The 14941-nt window shown below is 36.6% G+C and overlaps 3 protein-coding genes across 7 annotated transcripts in view; 2 read left to right on the top strand and 1 right to left on the bottom strand.

Moving 5' to 3' along the window:
- Positions 1 to 6655, top strand: part of LOC118740838 (regulator of gene activity) — a 15180-nt gene extending 8525 nt beyond the window's left edge. For 2 of the 4 annotated variants that reach the window (XM_036472582.1, XM_036472573.1), the window contains exons 6-8: positions 5446 to 5650; positions 5725 to 5889; positions 6373 to 6597. In XM_036472582.1, the coding sequence (XP_036328475.1) occupies positions 5446 to 5650; positions 5725 to 5889; positions 6373 to 6571 (569 nt within the window). In that variant the 3' untranslated portion in view covers positions 6572 to 6597. Of the gene's footprint in view, positions 1 to 3771; positions 4081 to 5445; positions 5651 to 5724; positions 5890 to 6372 lie in introns of all 4 variants that reach the window. The other 2 variants (XM_036472556.1, XM_036472564.1) reach the window with 2 other exon arrangements.
- A 1672-nt stretch (positions 6656 to 8327) lies between these two features.
- LOC118740819 (myosin-11) lies at positions 8328 to 12063 on the top strand. Its single transcript, XM_036472525.1, has 6 exons — positions 8328 to 8527; positions 8585 to 9391; positions 9451 to 10566; positions 10639 to 11487; positions 11674 to 11799; positions 11864 to 12063. Exons 1-6 carry the CDS (start codon positions 8426 to 8428, stop codon positions 11936 to 11938), a joined length of 3075 nt encoding a protein of 1024 aa, XP_036328418.1. The 5' UTR covers positions 8328 to 8425; the 3' UTR covers positions 11939 to 12063.
- Positions 12064 to 12107: 44 nt separating this feature from the next.
- LOC118740824 (O-phosphoseryl-tRNA(Sec) selenium transferase) lies at positions 12108 to 14107 on the bottom strand. 2 transcript variants are annotated; one of them, XM_036472546.1, is made up of 4 exons: positions 13813 to 14107; positions 13630 to 13759; positions 12555 to 13567; positions 12108 to 12497 (listed from the first exon to the last, which is right to left on the bottom strand). In XM_036472546.1, exons 1-4 carry the CDS (start codon positions 13924 to 13926, stop codon positions 12456 to 12458), a joined length of 1299 nt encoding a protein of 432 aa, XP_036328439.1. In that variant the 5' UTR covers positions 13927 to 14107; the 3' UTR covers positions 12108 to 12455. The 2 variants fall into 2 exon arrangements, with proteins under 2 accessions (XP_036328439.1, XP_036328430.1); XM_036472537.1 differs by having other exon boundaries at positions 12551 to 13567; positions 13813 to 14104.
- Positions 14108 to 14941: the final 834 nt, after the last annotated feature.

Raw genomic sequence — 14941 nt, 5'->3', positions numbered from 1 at the left:
TACAGAATAGAGCCGTTAGTATATACATATCATGATACAAATATTTTATGTTTTTATCATGATACATATGTAGATTTTTTATTATTATTTTTTTTTTATATGCTTATCTCAAAAGCGCATGCGCTAATTTCGCCGCCGCTTCTATTCCTTTCTCGTATACAAATTAGCTTTAATTTTCGTTATATCTATTGATACTCATTTCCATAATTGTGTTCATAAAAATAGTGATGCTCAACTTGTCATTACATTTATTTGCACTTCATGCTAAAAATAAACAAGATAAATATATAACATTATAAATTAAATTTTAAACTAATCACTTGTTTGTGAAAAAAAACTTTCTGCTGGTATATTATACATTTTCTTAAGGCTGAGTTTAAAATTAAACTTTTCGATACGTACCGAAATTTTAGGCGTATATTGGTTTTCGCATTGCGAGTTTGAATGGTGTTGACTCCTCTTACAATTTCTATGCCCATTCCACTTCTATTATCTTCTGATCTGTGTTCTCGTCACAGTTTTAAAGTTGGTGATGTGTTTCTACTGCAGTAGACAACTCATAAGTTAGAACCACATTGTTTCTGGTGCATTTTAAATTACTACCGAGTTCGATTTATCGAATAAAAATGAGAAGAAGTGGAGAAAATTTTGAAAAGTTTTAATAAAGGCATTCCATTTTTACTAGACGTTCTAATACGCGGATGAATGAGTGAGGCTTTAAAAAATCTTAAATTGTAAATACATAGGTGACTTCTGCAGAATAACACTCCAAATATTTTAGATCAGCCAGTAAGTTCGTTAGGAATAATTTCCCTGAAGAATTTACGTGGAATCTTGTCTCAACAAGATCTAAAAGGAGAATTGGCAGTTTTATTCCATGGGGAGTTTGAGAACCGCGTAAGGGAGAAATAGTGAACAATGGACCACAATCTAAGTCTTAATGTTAATCCTAATCGTAATCATAATATTTATCTTATTCTTAATTTTAAATTTAATCTTCAAACCAAATACTTAATCTCAATATTAATCTTGATCTTAATCTTAATCTCAATCTCAGTCTTAATGTTAAATTTCATCTTCACTAATCTCAATCTCACCGTCAGTTCAATCGTAATCTTAATCTTCATCTTAATCTCAATCTCTCTCTCTCATGCACTATCTCACCCTCAGTCTTAATCTTAAGCTTTCCCAACGATCCTCGCCATTCCCTCCCCACATTCGTTTTTCATTTGATTGGAGTTTGGAATTAGAGCCCAACGTTCGTGTGGCTTTTTTGTTCCATCGATGTTTGCATTTATATACACAAAATCGAGCGCAAAAAATGTTCACTTCGAAAAACATATACGGCTTTTTAATTGAGAAACCCGCGGTTTAAGGTCGCTACCTATCATGGATGGACACATCCAGGCGAGCACACTAAAGTGGTATACAGATGTCTGTAAAACCCGTGAGGGGATTGGAGTTGGCGTTTACGGCCCCAAGTATTTTTCAAGCGGAGTCTATGCCATCAGTGTGTGTGCTGAGGTCATCCCGGGATGCGATAGAAACTTTGTAATCTTTCTGAATACTTGTTTTCTTAAATTAAATATACTTTTAAACTTTCACGAATAAAATATTCATGTTCTATTATGTTCATTCAAATCAATGCAGTATCTTGGCAGTATATAGTTTGCTTACATGAGGCGATTTTTCAGCCAACTTTTAGTTGAAAGCAACAATCGGCTGGTGTAACCGGCCTTTCGACTAATCGCTTTCAAAGAAGTTGGTCAGCAGCCAACTTTTGCCTCAACTAATCGCCTCTAAAATTGCTTGTAAAATCGCCGGATGTAAACACCGTATTATTGTAATTTAATGTAATAGTTGTTTAGTAGTTTTCAGTGGTGGTCAAAACATATGTACGGAACTACATAAACATTTCTAAAATTCTATCTACATACCTATATCTTATCAATGGCTTGTTTGCGAAATACTGGTTCTATAGCTTTTAAAGAATGATACTTAGCTCACTACACTTTAAAATGTTCAAAAATTACTATTCGCTTAAAACATCTTCACACTTATACTATTGAACCTGAAACAAGCATGCTCAAAACCTATGCAACTCGACGTGTTTTTCGAATCTAGCGAGAAAATCGCCGCTTTTGAAGTTTATTTCTTATAGTTTATAAAACTAATGAACAACGTCTCTATTTTGTAGCCAGTTTTCTCGCTTCGTTTACCAATAAATAAATTGTGTTACTATTTCAGGAAGGATCTAATATTCAAAAAATATAATTTTTTCATTAAAATGCAGACGGTCAAAAAATTGCTTTTTACTACTTCGTCGGACATTAGTTAAAAACTTCAGTTCCGAGTTGTTCCGAAAAATAGAAACTGACTACTGTTAAAGCCTCCTTACAAGCATGGATCCAAAACTTCACGCAAAAAGTAAAAATTGACAAATTTATATATTTATATATTTGACGCCAAAAACAGAAGCTTTATAAGAAGACTAGTACCTAATTAAAGGACTACAAATGCGCTACTGCATAAAACGGCCTAGGTTCGAAAAGAGCGAGGTGTGTGACAATGTTTTTCTGCTTCGGGAGGGAACCTATTCCATAGAATTTCCTGTATAATGGAGCAATGTATTTCTAAAGAATATTTGGAAGTTTATATAATTTCCTGCGGTGAAGAATATATACCCTTTCTTTACCTTTACCAATACGGTAACAATTTCGAGCACGTTAAGGCTAGTGAAGTCATGTTGAACTTTTAAAAAGGAGAAAATGTTAAAGTCGTCTGCTCAAATATCACATTTCAATCCAATTAGAGAGCTTTTGGAAGTTGCAAGCCAAATGATCTCCTGCGAAAACTCCATTAAATCTACAGAGAATTGGATGACGCATGGATAGCTATTCCTTTGAGCCTGCCTTTTTGAGATATTGGTTGCAGTTGCATATGTTTTAATAACAATTACACATGTAAATGAAAATGATGAAGGTGCAAGGATATTGAAACTCCCACTGACGCCATTATTTTTCAGTGTTATTTGTTTTTTTTCAAGCGCGGCAATAGTTTTTCCATTCCACTTCCTATTTGCTGCAAATCCTAATCAATAAAGTTTATTCATTTTTGTTAGCCTATTGCATTGCAAAAGTGTTGCTATTATTATGAACACAAAAACAAAATTATATACTCTTATATTAATACGTATTTTTCTTTTTGCCTATCTATTTCAATACATTTGTGTACTTAATACCGATGTATGTATGTATGTTTGAATTTTTCTAATCAAACATTAAGCTCATATACATACATATTACATATCTACATACATACATATATGCTCCATGTGTAAAAGGGGAACGATCCTGTTTGCGCTAAAATACATTGTGGTTGTGGTGTAACCAACTCCAGGGCGTATGTAACTGGAAAACATTTTCAATATTCGTAAATAAAATCATACCAAAAAAGAAAAAGATTAAAAAAAAACAACAACACACAAAATATGAATCAAAGTTTCATGCATTAAAAATTAAATTATCAAGTAACTGTTTAGATAAAATTTTTATTTATAAATATGTACATACATATAGTAAATGTCATGTGGCAACGCTCTCTTCATAATGGGGTATTCCGTTTCTGTTTTCTTGTTCTCGTTTTTGTCTTAATTCACGTCGTTTCCGAATGCCAAAAACCGATCCATGCTTCGTAATCTACGCCTTGACGCATAAATATGTGCATATATATCAATCCATACATATATATATATATATATATATACTACAGTCGGCATGGTGAAACAACCAACGTCGGAACAATCGGAATTCACCATGTCGAATGAAGATTTCCCTGCGTTACCGGGCACTCAAATCTCCGACGGTACAACGAATTCGGGCATCACGGAGAACAATTTGGACGGTGCGGAGAAGGCGATGAACTCAATTGTGGGCGGCAGTGGGTTAGGTGCCGTTGGGAGTGGCGTTGGCGTTAGCGGTAGTAGTGGTGGCGGCAGTAGTGGTAGAGGAATCGACCATCAGCACGATAATTCCAGCAATGATAAACTTGTGAAAAGCGGAGTGCAAACTTCACCTGATGGTAAATTTTTCTAAAGCGTTTCTCATATTTTGGTTTTTTTGTTTGCTTTTGTACTCGCAATTGTTTAAGTTTTCGCAAAACAAAAAACGCACTCACGCACACAAACATTTGCTAAACAAAATCGAAAATATTTCAATTGTGTAAATCTGCAGAAAGAATATGCTAGAGATGGGAATGGTGAGAACGTTGTAATGTAATTTGTTTATTTGTTTTTAGCTTATATTCCTAATAATTAAAGCTAAATTTAAAGGGATCGCATTTATGATTTTTTCAACAAAATATTTTTTTTTTTTAAGTTAGAAACGCCAAGAGGAATTTCCAGTTATTAAGTCCTATTTTCAACAAATTCTCAACAGATGAGTAGTCTTTCCGCTATTTCTAATTTCTTGCACAGCTAATTATTTGTGCAATTGTTCTCTCAGTACTTACTAAAAATACTTTATATTTACGAATATCTAATAGCCTATTTTAAATTTATACCAAAAAGATAAAATAAAACAATTTACTATTTTTTGAGTACCTAGTTAGCTTGTTACAAATGATTCGAGAAAACAATACGAAACCAGCCAATTATGACCCTTAGATATCGATCAGTTTTGTACTTCTTTAACGATAGCAAGTAGAGCGCCATAATATAAATTTTTGTCTACTTCATTAACGATAAGGTAAAAATATATATTTTTTAATCTTTTCGATCCATTTGTCGATAAATTTAAAAAAAAAAAAATATTGGAATCAGATAATGCGCCGCACAGCTCGTTTTCATTACGAAAAAAGGTAGAAGAATTTTTGTTTTTCACTTTCTCGATTTAAGCTAACTATAATTTACATGCATACTTATGTATTCCTTTATTGGGATCCAAGAGTACCGGATTTTTTTTTATTCTCATTTCCCCTCACCCGCGGCAAAGAGGAGAAAATAAAGTTTTAGTCTTATCGATTTAAGTTATCTACATAAATATTAATTTTTATGCTTGTCTCGAGACGCGTTAATCATCAGTTAAATAATGAAATTTAAAGTTAAAGTTTAAAGTAAAAAGTAGTTTCTTATTACTCTTGTGTGCATTATTTTCTATTTAAAGCCAATTTTACATCTAACAGCTTCGTTTCATTATATATTTTACTCAACTTTTTCGACATAAATGTTTAAGATTAGCTCATTCATCGTTGTTTTCCGTTACAATAAATTTTTACTCATTAGTACATTGTGGCTTTTCTCTATTCCCATCTCTACACATCAAAGTACCCACATGCATACGTAGCATACATACTACATACGTACTATAAATGAGACAATTTAATTTGCATTAAAAATTTTATCTTTTACTGATTTTAAATTTTTTTTGCTATACAATTCACATTTAGGCAAGGTCACAAACATCCCAGCGAGTATGGTGAATAACCAATTCGGCATGGTGGGTCTCCTTACATTCATACGAGCGGCGGAATCGGATCCGAATTTGGTGACGTTAGCGTTAGGAAATGATCTTACCGGCCTCGGTCTGAATTTGAATTCACAGGAAAGTTTACATCCTACGTTCGCCGGACCGTTTGCGGATCACCCCTGCAGGTCCGTAGTAATTTAATGTAGTATTTTGTTAAATATAATATTAATTGCATCTGTTTTTTTTTCTCTGCTTGCAGAGTACAAGACGTTGAATGCAACGTGCCAACCGAATATCTGATCAATTATGCGATAAAGGATAAACTTTCTGCACCGTTACTAAATAAGCTGCAAGAAGATCTGCTTTTTTTCTTGTTTTACACGAATATCGGCGACATTTGGCAAATGATGGCCGCAGCGGAACTGTAAGAACATTTTATATAAAAAAAATGAACTGATATGGGTATATTTGTTGCTAGCTGTGTTAACAAAATAAAGGCGGATTCATCTTTCTAGTTCAGAACTTATCTTCTATGTGGTTGTTGCTGTGTTTCTCTATCTAGCAGAGAAACTGAGAAAAGTTCTAAAAGTTCTGAACTTAAACTTTAGCTCACAACTAGAACGATGAATCCGCCTTAAATATTTCAAAAGTTGTATAGCTTCTGAAAAATTTTATATTTGAAAAAATTACATCATGGCTGCAACAACGTTTTCCAGTTTTTTTTTTTTTTTGTTTGGAAACGAGGTACTAGTTTTTCAATACTAATTTTACTGCGGCGAATTTATTAATTTAGCCCAACAAAAATTTTGTTTAAATGGAAAGCCACATGAAAATGCATTGAAAAACTGGCTACAAGCAAATTTTGTGCTGAATATTTATTTCTTCTTTGTACATATTTCTTCCACAGTTATGGCCGCGATTGGAGATTTCACATAGAAGAGAAAATATGGATTACTCGAATTCCTGGTAATAATCAAGGAAAATTCTACTACTTCGATGCGCAAAGTTGGAAACGTATGTCCAAGGATTTCCAAATCGACGCCGAGAAATTAGATAAATGTCCCAATATATCTGCGTTAGTGAACATGAATGGACAGTCTGTATAATATTAATAAAATATACAAAAAACACGAAAAAAATCTAAAAAAAAAATCTTTTTTTGAAAATAAGGCAAAAATCATGATGAAAAATAAAAGGAAATATTAAGAAATTTAAGTTACCGCTAATATTTATTTTAATTTTTTGTTAAATGAAGCCACAGCAATAAGCGTTGCCGCAAATTCCATATAAATAAACTGTTCCCATACATTTACAAGCAAACGCAATAAAATAAAGAACGATTGGGAATGTTTTTGCACTGCGCAAGAGTAGAAATTCAGCTACTGGCCTGCTTCCAAAGGACAATTGATTTGAAAGTTACAAGTTAAATTATTTGCAGCTCAACTGATAATAGCATCTACTCTCCAAAACTTATTTCGATTAGAAAAACTTGTGGTTTTTTCATTCATATTTTTATATATGTATTTCTTTAAGAAATAGTTCATACCTTCCGGATGTTAGCCCGAAGGTTCTAACCGGCTGCCGGTGTTAAAAGTTCTAGTAATTTATTTTGTTGATTTTTCCGCCAGATTAGCAGTATGATGTATTTTCGAACGAGTTTCCCGTCATCCCTTGTCAATTTTGATTTGGGAGAAACTGGTTTCGGTGTTTTTTATTCGTCGTAAGCCTACATGCCTAATGTTTTTTGCGTGATCCGTGATATTTGATCCAGATTTCAAAATATTCAAGTAATTTGAGATCCGTGTCACGATCACTCAATATTTGGGCCTAAACATCAGTAAATATCACGATTCAAATATCCCCATGCATTGATTGAGCGTGTAGCATCCGTTTATTTTCAGAATAATTTTCATGTTGTTTTATTGGCAGTATTGATTTACTAGGTATACATTTGGCCATTTTTCAGATATCAACGCCTGGGTAAAAGATTGCCGTAAGCGTAATTTTGACGATTTTAAGTTCTAAATGCAGTTATATATTTTGAAATAACGTCTTTCGATTGGTGTTATCAGTTTTAAGATATCTCCTTTAGTTTCCGAGATATTGACTACAACTCTTTCGATAATTTAGTAAAAATTTAGTTGGTGATGCAGTCATATTAAACGAATTAATATCTTAAAAATCGCGTTCTCCATTTTTGGATATCTCATTTAGTTTCCGAGATATTGAGTAAAAAGTGTCGTTAATTTGGTAGAAATTTTGATAACATTTTGTCGTGTCTGATACAAAGTGGCTGCCAAATTGTGGACAAATGACGCTTACGACAAAATTTGACTAAAGAAAATCCTTCATAAACTCAAAACTAATTTACAATAAACATTAAAAATTTAATAATTAAAGAATTTTGTGAACTAGTAACATTTTCAGAGACTTTGGAGAAAATCTGTCTTTGCGTTGAAATTGCATTCCAAACTTCTATCGCGATTTCCCACAGCCTGCCGAAATTAGCAGGCGACGAAATGCTTGAGAAAACTGCAAATTAAACTAATTCTTCAACAAGCCTAGTGACTGCCTTTTAGCCGACTTTTATTTTTTATATAACCGATATTTATGCTCAACCAAAAATTACTTACTATGAGGAATCAAATTTGTATGTTGTTTTTCAATCTCCGAGCAAACTAAACAACCGCCATTTAATTTGGCAAACAAAAGCTTGTCTGCATAACACCGACCTTATTTCCATTGTGTGCGCACCTTAAATATTTGACTTTCATTTCTACCAACTATTCACCACTATATGACGCTGTCATCGTTCACAGCTTACGAGTGTCAAATTAATTATTAAAAAAATACAACAGCGCCGGCGCGGTATGTACAATATTCGGTTAAATATTCAGTTTATTTAAATTCTGCGAATAAAATGTCTCAGAATTACTGCGGCAAATAAATAAGCAGCAGCGATGAGTTTATTTCAAGGCGCAGAAAGCATCAAAGTCAACACAAGCCTTGATCGCGCTGCTGAGGAGGAGAGGCTAGCAGATCGAAGGCGTCACGACGAAGAGGTTTGTATGAAAATGTTAGGTAAAACAGCCCATTCTCAATGTGAAAAATACTTATAGTTGGGTGAATTGTTGAAAAATGCGTTTGAGGATTTAGAAGACGATGAGACCACTGTTGACTCAACTACTAACTTTCAATCACATTTGAACGAGGAACATTCACCGCGTCCAACGCATGCACTTCCTCAGCCGCCAATCAATAGTGAGAATGGAATGCATTCTCCATTAGCTACCTACAAGGCAGAGCTGCATCAGCAGAGGATGTTGCTTGAGTCGCGCACACACGAAACTGAACATTTCCAGCAGCTGGCCAGCGAGGAGAAGAAGAAACGGGAAGAATTGCAGAAGCGTTTGTATATCACTGAAGCAGAGTTGGATCGCGCGCTGGCCAGCAAGAAAAGCACACATGAGTTGCTAGTGGAGTGCAAGGAGAAGTGTTCCAACTTGGAAAATAGCATATGTAAGCTGCGCGCCGAGAAGAAGTCACTCGAAGGCGAGCATAATGTGTTGTTGGGAAAGTTCGAAACGACACAGATGCTTTTAGCTGATGTACAGCAGAAGTATGACATGGTAGAGCGGGATTTAGGCAAAAATAGTCAGCGCAATGCTGAGCTGCAACGTAAGCAAATGGAGGAGCGACATCGGGCCGAGTTAGATGTTATGCAACAGCAAATGGAACAATTATCCTGCAAGCTGGATAAGAAAACAAGTGAACTAGAAGGTTTACAGGTGCGCTATCAAGCGCTGCAAAGCAGTCACGAGAGCATGTTGGTGGAGAAAGCTGGCAAAATAAATGATTTGAACCATGCCTTATCCGAAGCGCAAAGAAAATGCGAGGAATTTAGAGCGCGCCAGGATTATCATCAGGTAGGTTTAAGAAGTGATAAACATGTATTAGGGAAATAATCAATTTGATTTACGTTTAGGAAAATATCCGTTTGCAAAAGTTCATAGCCAGCCTACAGGAGCAAATTAAAAGTATGGAAAAAACGATAGCTACCTTAAATGAGCGTTTAGAATTCACCACAGCTGAGCTAGATGTGATGGATAGTGTGCTACATCAACACAATTTGGAGGATACACCACGTCGTCTCAGTCAGACTCAGGGTAAAGTGGTGGGTAGCACACCTTTGACTACCACCGATCGTTTAGGCAATCTCAAGGAAGAACTATATCGCGCGCTGGCGAATATAAAAAACAAACGGGAAGAAATACGTCGCCTGCAGCTTAATCTAGAGGAAAAGACAGCGGAGATTCGCACGCTGCGGGAGGATGAGAACAAAGCGCTGGTTCAAATCACAACACTCAAGGAAGCAAATGTGCGCTTGGAAAACCGCCTAAAGCTGCTTGAACAGGAATACGAGGAATTGCAGCACAAGTCAATTAGTAAGCAGCGAAATGCAAGCCAGCATGCCAGTGTTGAAGCATTGCAACTGCAAATGAAAGCAGAGAAGCAAGCGCTTCAGGAAGAGTGCGCACGGTTGAACGCTGAGTGTAAAAGCCATGAGACTGAACGTAAAAAACTAGATGTGCAATTGCGTAATGTTGAGGTGGATTTAGAGGAGCTAAAACAAGAGCATGAAAGCATGAAAATGAATTATGAGCAAATTATGAAAGAGAATCAGAATTTGCGCAGCCGTACCACTGCCGATAATATGCGGTTAGACTTGGAAAAGCATAAATTTCTACTGAAAGATGCGCAGACCGAATGTGATCGTTTAAAGAATTTATACATTGAGATCTCAAACGCTAAGGAAGCGTTGGGGTACGAAGTAGAAAAATTACGTAACACAGACAACGTGAAAGAGCTGCAGAATCAACGTGAGAAGGTGGCTAACCTACAACGAGCGTTGCAATTGGCAGAGGTAAAATCCTCCGAATTAACCAAAATACTTGAGACTGAGAAAATATGCCATGAACGCGATGTGAAGGAGTTGAAAGAACGTTTTGAGAAAGAGAAAACTGCGAACTTCAAGGCGGGAAAAGCAGATAGCTCCAATAATTGCAGCAAATGTATTGATTACATGTCGGAAATAACGAAAGTAAATACATACTTTGTAGTATATTAAAAAAAAAACTCAATGAGTATAAACATTTTTTAAATTATTTTTCAGTTTGAAATACAAAATCTCAAATTGAATACCATCAACTCCACTAACAAACAAGAAATCGACGATCTCACACAGCAACTGCACGAATCCAAAGCCATAATAGCGGAGCTCAGGGAAAAATTGAAACTCAGCGAACAACAAGAGACACTCATATGCGAGCTGAAAGCCAAGGCTGCACGCTTTGAGGAATATATAAAAAGTCATAGCAGCGCATCTGAACCCAGTCATACGACACCCTCACCACCAAAGCAGATATCTAGTGACGAGAAGGGTGTCAACACTGAGGAAAGCAAGCGCTTGCCTACCACTGAAGTTAAAAAAATTGAATCACGCATACGCGATGAAATGGCTAAGCTTTTTGCTAGCGAAATAAAGCGTTTTCAAATAAAACTACATCAAACTGAAGAGAAAAATATTTCGTTGCAACGTGAATACCAGCTTGCGACAAACGATCTGCAACAACGACAAACCGAAGTGGAACTGTTGAAACAAGCCATACTGGCGGAACGTGAACATGTGGAGGAAATACTAAAGCAGAAGGATGCAGAAGCACATGAAATGATTGAAAAACAAACTGCTATATTACATAAATGCCGAGATGAATTGTTGACAAAAAATCAGAGAGTTGCACAATTATCTAAGGAATTTGAAGAGCGGCAATTGCAAATCGAGGCTGAGCGAAAGTCAATGAAAGCTGTGATGATGCAATGGGAGGAGCAGCGTAAACATGTAGATGCTATTGAGAGTGAATGGAAGGATAAAATACAGACGCTGGAGCGAGCGCACGAGAAAGCTTTGGTAGAATGGAGAAAGAAATACAATTCAGCTAAGCATACTGCGGCAAATTATAAGGTATGTACATACTACCTATTTGTGTATGGGCGATTTGAAAATGTTGAATGGTTTGAAATTAAAATATTGCTTCAGTGCAGTAGTCTCAGAGCTGTCGCGTGCTTTGCAACAGATTATGAGCATCGTCATTATCGTTTAATAGTTATCATGCCTAAAAATCGTATTTAACATTATTCTTTTTCACAGCGCTATGCTGAAGATAAAGAAGCGCATATGCTTCGCGAATATGATCGCCTTAAATCGGAATACGATGCTTCGCTAACCAAAATTGAAGCTCGCATGAAGGAAGCGCTTGAAAAGAAAAATCGTGAGGTAACTTACATACTTCTCTTCAAAGCGAGCTAAGTTTATGTTTACGAAAACACTACTTTTACAGATGAATGATGCTATTTCTGCAATTGAGAAGCGACACGAATTAGGTTATGACAAAGAAAATAGAAAGAAAAACTAAATTGTGCACAAAGACAAGGGGTACGAAAAGCCTATATCGTATGTTTATTAATATTTTTAGTTGCATATATTAATGTGAATCTATCAATTTGTTTTGTTTGTTCTAGATTTTAAAAACTGACTGCAATTTATTTAATTTGCATTTTTATAGAAGGAAATAGAAAGAAAAATAGAGTAATCAACAGTTTATTGAATTCACACAACAATTTCATCGCGACGTTAAACAAAGTGGTAAGCAACAGCTAAACAACTACTAACATATCGTTACCTTAATATAGCAAGGCCCTAGCTCATTTTTTTTTTTTTTGAAGTACAGCATGTACAAGTACAGTATGTTCAAAAGTTTTTCGACTACTCACCACCTTCTATATTAGGGTAACGATATAGTACTTATGTGAATAATACTTATTAAGTTTTTAATTTTAATTTTTGGTTCATTACCGTTTGCCAACATTCGTTTAATTTCTCAAAGCAGTTATGGATTTCTGCTTTTGTAATACCCAATCCGGCGGCCATTGTTAAATAAGCAGTGGAAGTGTCCGAGTGGTGTGTGCCCCAATCTGTAAACATATTTTCAAATTTAATTTTGCGTAAAGAAAGTCCTTTTACTTACTAACAAACTCATGCCCTTCAATTTTGCGGGTATCGCCCACAGTTAAAACGCGCGCACCCGAAATACCGCGCGTATACAACATTGACCCAAATTTGGTTAACTCGCCGCCAACATCTTGCAATTGGCTTAAACTTAGTGCCAGCGAAATTGGGTTGCCTTTTGTTTCCACCACATGCTCCGCATGCTCTTGCGCAAATTTGTGCATGCATTCGCGCAGATATTCAAAATTTGTCTTTCGTTCCTTTACAAAGTTCATATAACCCACACGTCCCAGCGACAATAGCGTCATAAATACATCGAGCGTTTGCGACGATGAAGCGCGTCCCGGATAAGCTTTGGCAACACTGCGTACAAGCTCTTCGTCAAAACCTGCAATGATGGCGCCACCAACGGGAACCAATAAATTTTTATCCGTACTCTGTACAAACAAATCCAGCCGCCCCAACCTCTGCGCTTGCTCTAGCTGATGGGTGAGGTGGGTACTTTGTAAGCCATATGCATTATTAACTAGATGTGGAACTGCATGCTGAGTAGCCAATTTTGCCACTTCAATGATGTCATCACAATTGCGCGGTGCAAAGCAACTGGTTGTTGTACAAAAGCAGAGTATATTCTCGGCCCCTACTTCTTCCACTTTACGCGCGAATGATGGCAAGTCTGTTGAGAGTGCGCCGTTATCTGCAAGTCTCGGCTGGATAATAAGCGGCGTGAGACCCGCTGTAATTATGCTTTTAAAGCATGATTTCTGATCGATGCGTGACCATAGCACATATTTGGCTGCAGGTCGTTTTTGCCGTAGCGTTAGTAGACATAGCAGCAGTGACATGCCAGTGGCAAGTGGCGAAAGGAAGCAGGCACGGCAACTCCGCACTCCCATTTCATGTATGAGATCCAATAATAGGGAGTTTGTTAGATTCGCCATTAGCGTTGAACCAGCCGCTTTTGGTTGTGCTTCTAACAAATCGCCCGACCGCCCTATGCCGTGGCCGAAATTATAATGGCGGCGAGCCACAAGCGCTAAGGAAAAATGATTTTAAATTTTTATTTTGTATAATAGATGTTGATATATATCCACTTACGGCATGCTATGCGAGCTTCGCGTTCGCCCACGCCTGCTTTTTTTGGGAAATTGTTACTATCCAGCGACGCCAGCTGTTGCACCATCTCTTCGATATGTGCATCTGGCCAACCATGCACAGGTAACTTACGCTGGAATATAAATATCTCATGCATTATAAGGCTATTAATACATGAGTTCTTACCTTCTCCAGCAACTCTCGTCGTGCTGTTTCCTTAGCTTTTTGCGCATCTTGTGCTAGTCGTAGATAGTTTTGGGGAACCAGCTTTTCACTGATATGCAAGTTTTTCAAATCCATTGAATATTTTGGTTTATCACACAGTTATGTTATTGGAATGTTGCTAGGAGTGACTTTATTTTACAAATATGTATGTTAAACGTTTCACAGATTATTTGCTCTGGCTAAATACTTTTTATCACATTCAAACACCATCCGTTCCATTGTGCCGTTCTCGTTCTCTGTAGCCCAATTGCAGTTCATTGTTTACATTTGAACAGCTGATCGGTTGGTGACCAGTCGTTTATTTGCTCTTCACATTTGTTGACGTAAAAACGTAATGCCCAACATAATTATATTGGCTTATGAAAAGCTATCTTGGCTTGTATATTGAACAAGAGGCATTGCCATTCAGTATCAGAAATTTTCTCCTTCAGCCAATAAGAAAGAGGTAAAAACTTAGTTTGAAGGAAGTGTGCGACTTCCACAGGGGCTGTCTAAAGGGACAGGGGCGTTAGCTGAGTGGGATTCTCAGGGCATGTGAAGAGGTGCCGGGAGTCATGTGGCGACTCTCCACATGCCGGGCATTGGTTGGCCACATCCTCGTTGATTCTGCTCAGGTAGCTGTTGAGCCTGCTGCAATAGCCAGAGCGAAGTTGGGCTATTGTTGTGCGGGTCTCCCGAGGCAGACAAAGTTCTGTCCCGTCCACGTCCGGTGGTTGTGTGCCTAGAACGTCATTTTTCTAGGCTATCATTCTCTGACGAATCGTTCAACCAGAACTCTATTGTACTAATTAAAATTTTTTTACCACGTTTTTATAAACTCGCTTTCTTTTTTATTTTATTTTAATTTGCACAAATTTACATATATATGTATGTACATATGTATAAGTACACTATTTAGTTTACTCGATTTGTAAACAAAGCTCCTCAGCGGTGAAAAATATACTATTGTGAACAACCTAAACGAGCGAAATTCACAATAGCGCTATTCTACATCGAATGAGCGCCATAATACCAAATGAAAATTCGTTCGATCAGCACTTTCGACCACAGTCGGAGATCGAATGTAACTCATAATAGGGGCTTAACATTC

The sequence above is a fragment of the Rhagoletis pomonella genome, unplaced genomic scaffold, assembly GCF_013731165.1.
Source record: "Rhagoletis pomonella isolate Grant_MI unplaced genomic scaffold, Rhpom_1.0 Rhpom_scaffold_00001, whole genome shotgun sequence".
Classification (NCBI taxonomy): Eukaryota; Metazoa; Arthropoda; class Insecta; order Diptera; family Tephritidae; genus Rhagoletis; species Rhagoletis pomonella.
This window is presented reverse-complemented; position numbering and strand designations above follow the sequence as displayed.

Excerpts from the sequence above, each read along its gene's own strand:
- LOC118740819 (XM_036472525.1), top strand. The coding sequence starts at position 8,426 with ATGAGTTTATTTCAAGGCGCAGAAAGCATCAAAGTCAACACAAGCCTT. Across the intron at positions 9,392-9,450 it reads CGCGCCAGGATTATCATCAG|GAAAATATCCGTTTGCAAAA; the intron begins GTAGGTTTAAGA and ends ATTTACGTTTAG. Across the intron at positions 11,488-11,673 it reads ATACTGCGGCAAATTATAAG|CGCTATGCTGAAGATAAAGA; the intron begins GTATGTACATAC and ends TCTTTTTCACAG.
- LOC118740824 (XM_036472537.1), bottom strand. The coding sequence starts at position 13,926 with ATGGATTTGAAAAACTTGCATATCAGTGAAAAGCTGGTTCCCCAAAAC. Across the intron at positions 13,568-13,629 it reads CGAAGCTCGCATAGCATGCC|CGCTTGTGGCTCGCCGCCAT; the intron begins GTAAGTGGATAT and ends ATTTTTCCTTAG. Across the intron at positions 12,498-12,550 it reads TGAAGGGCATGAGTTTGTTA|ATTGGGGCACACACCACTCG; the intron begins GTAAGTAAAAGG and ends ATATGTTTACAG.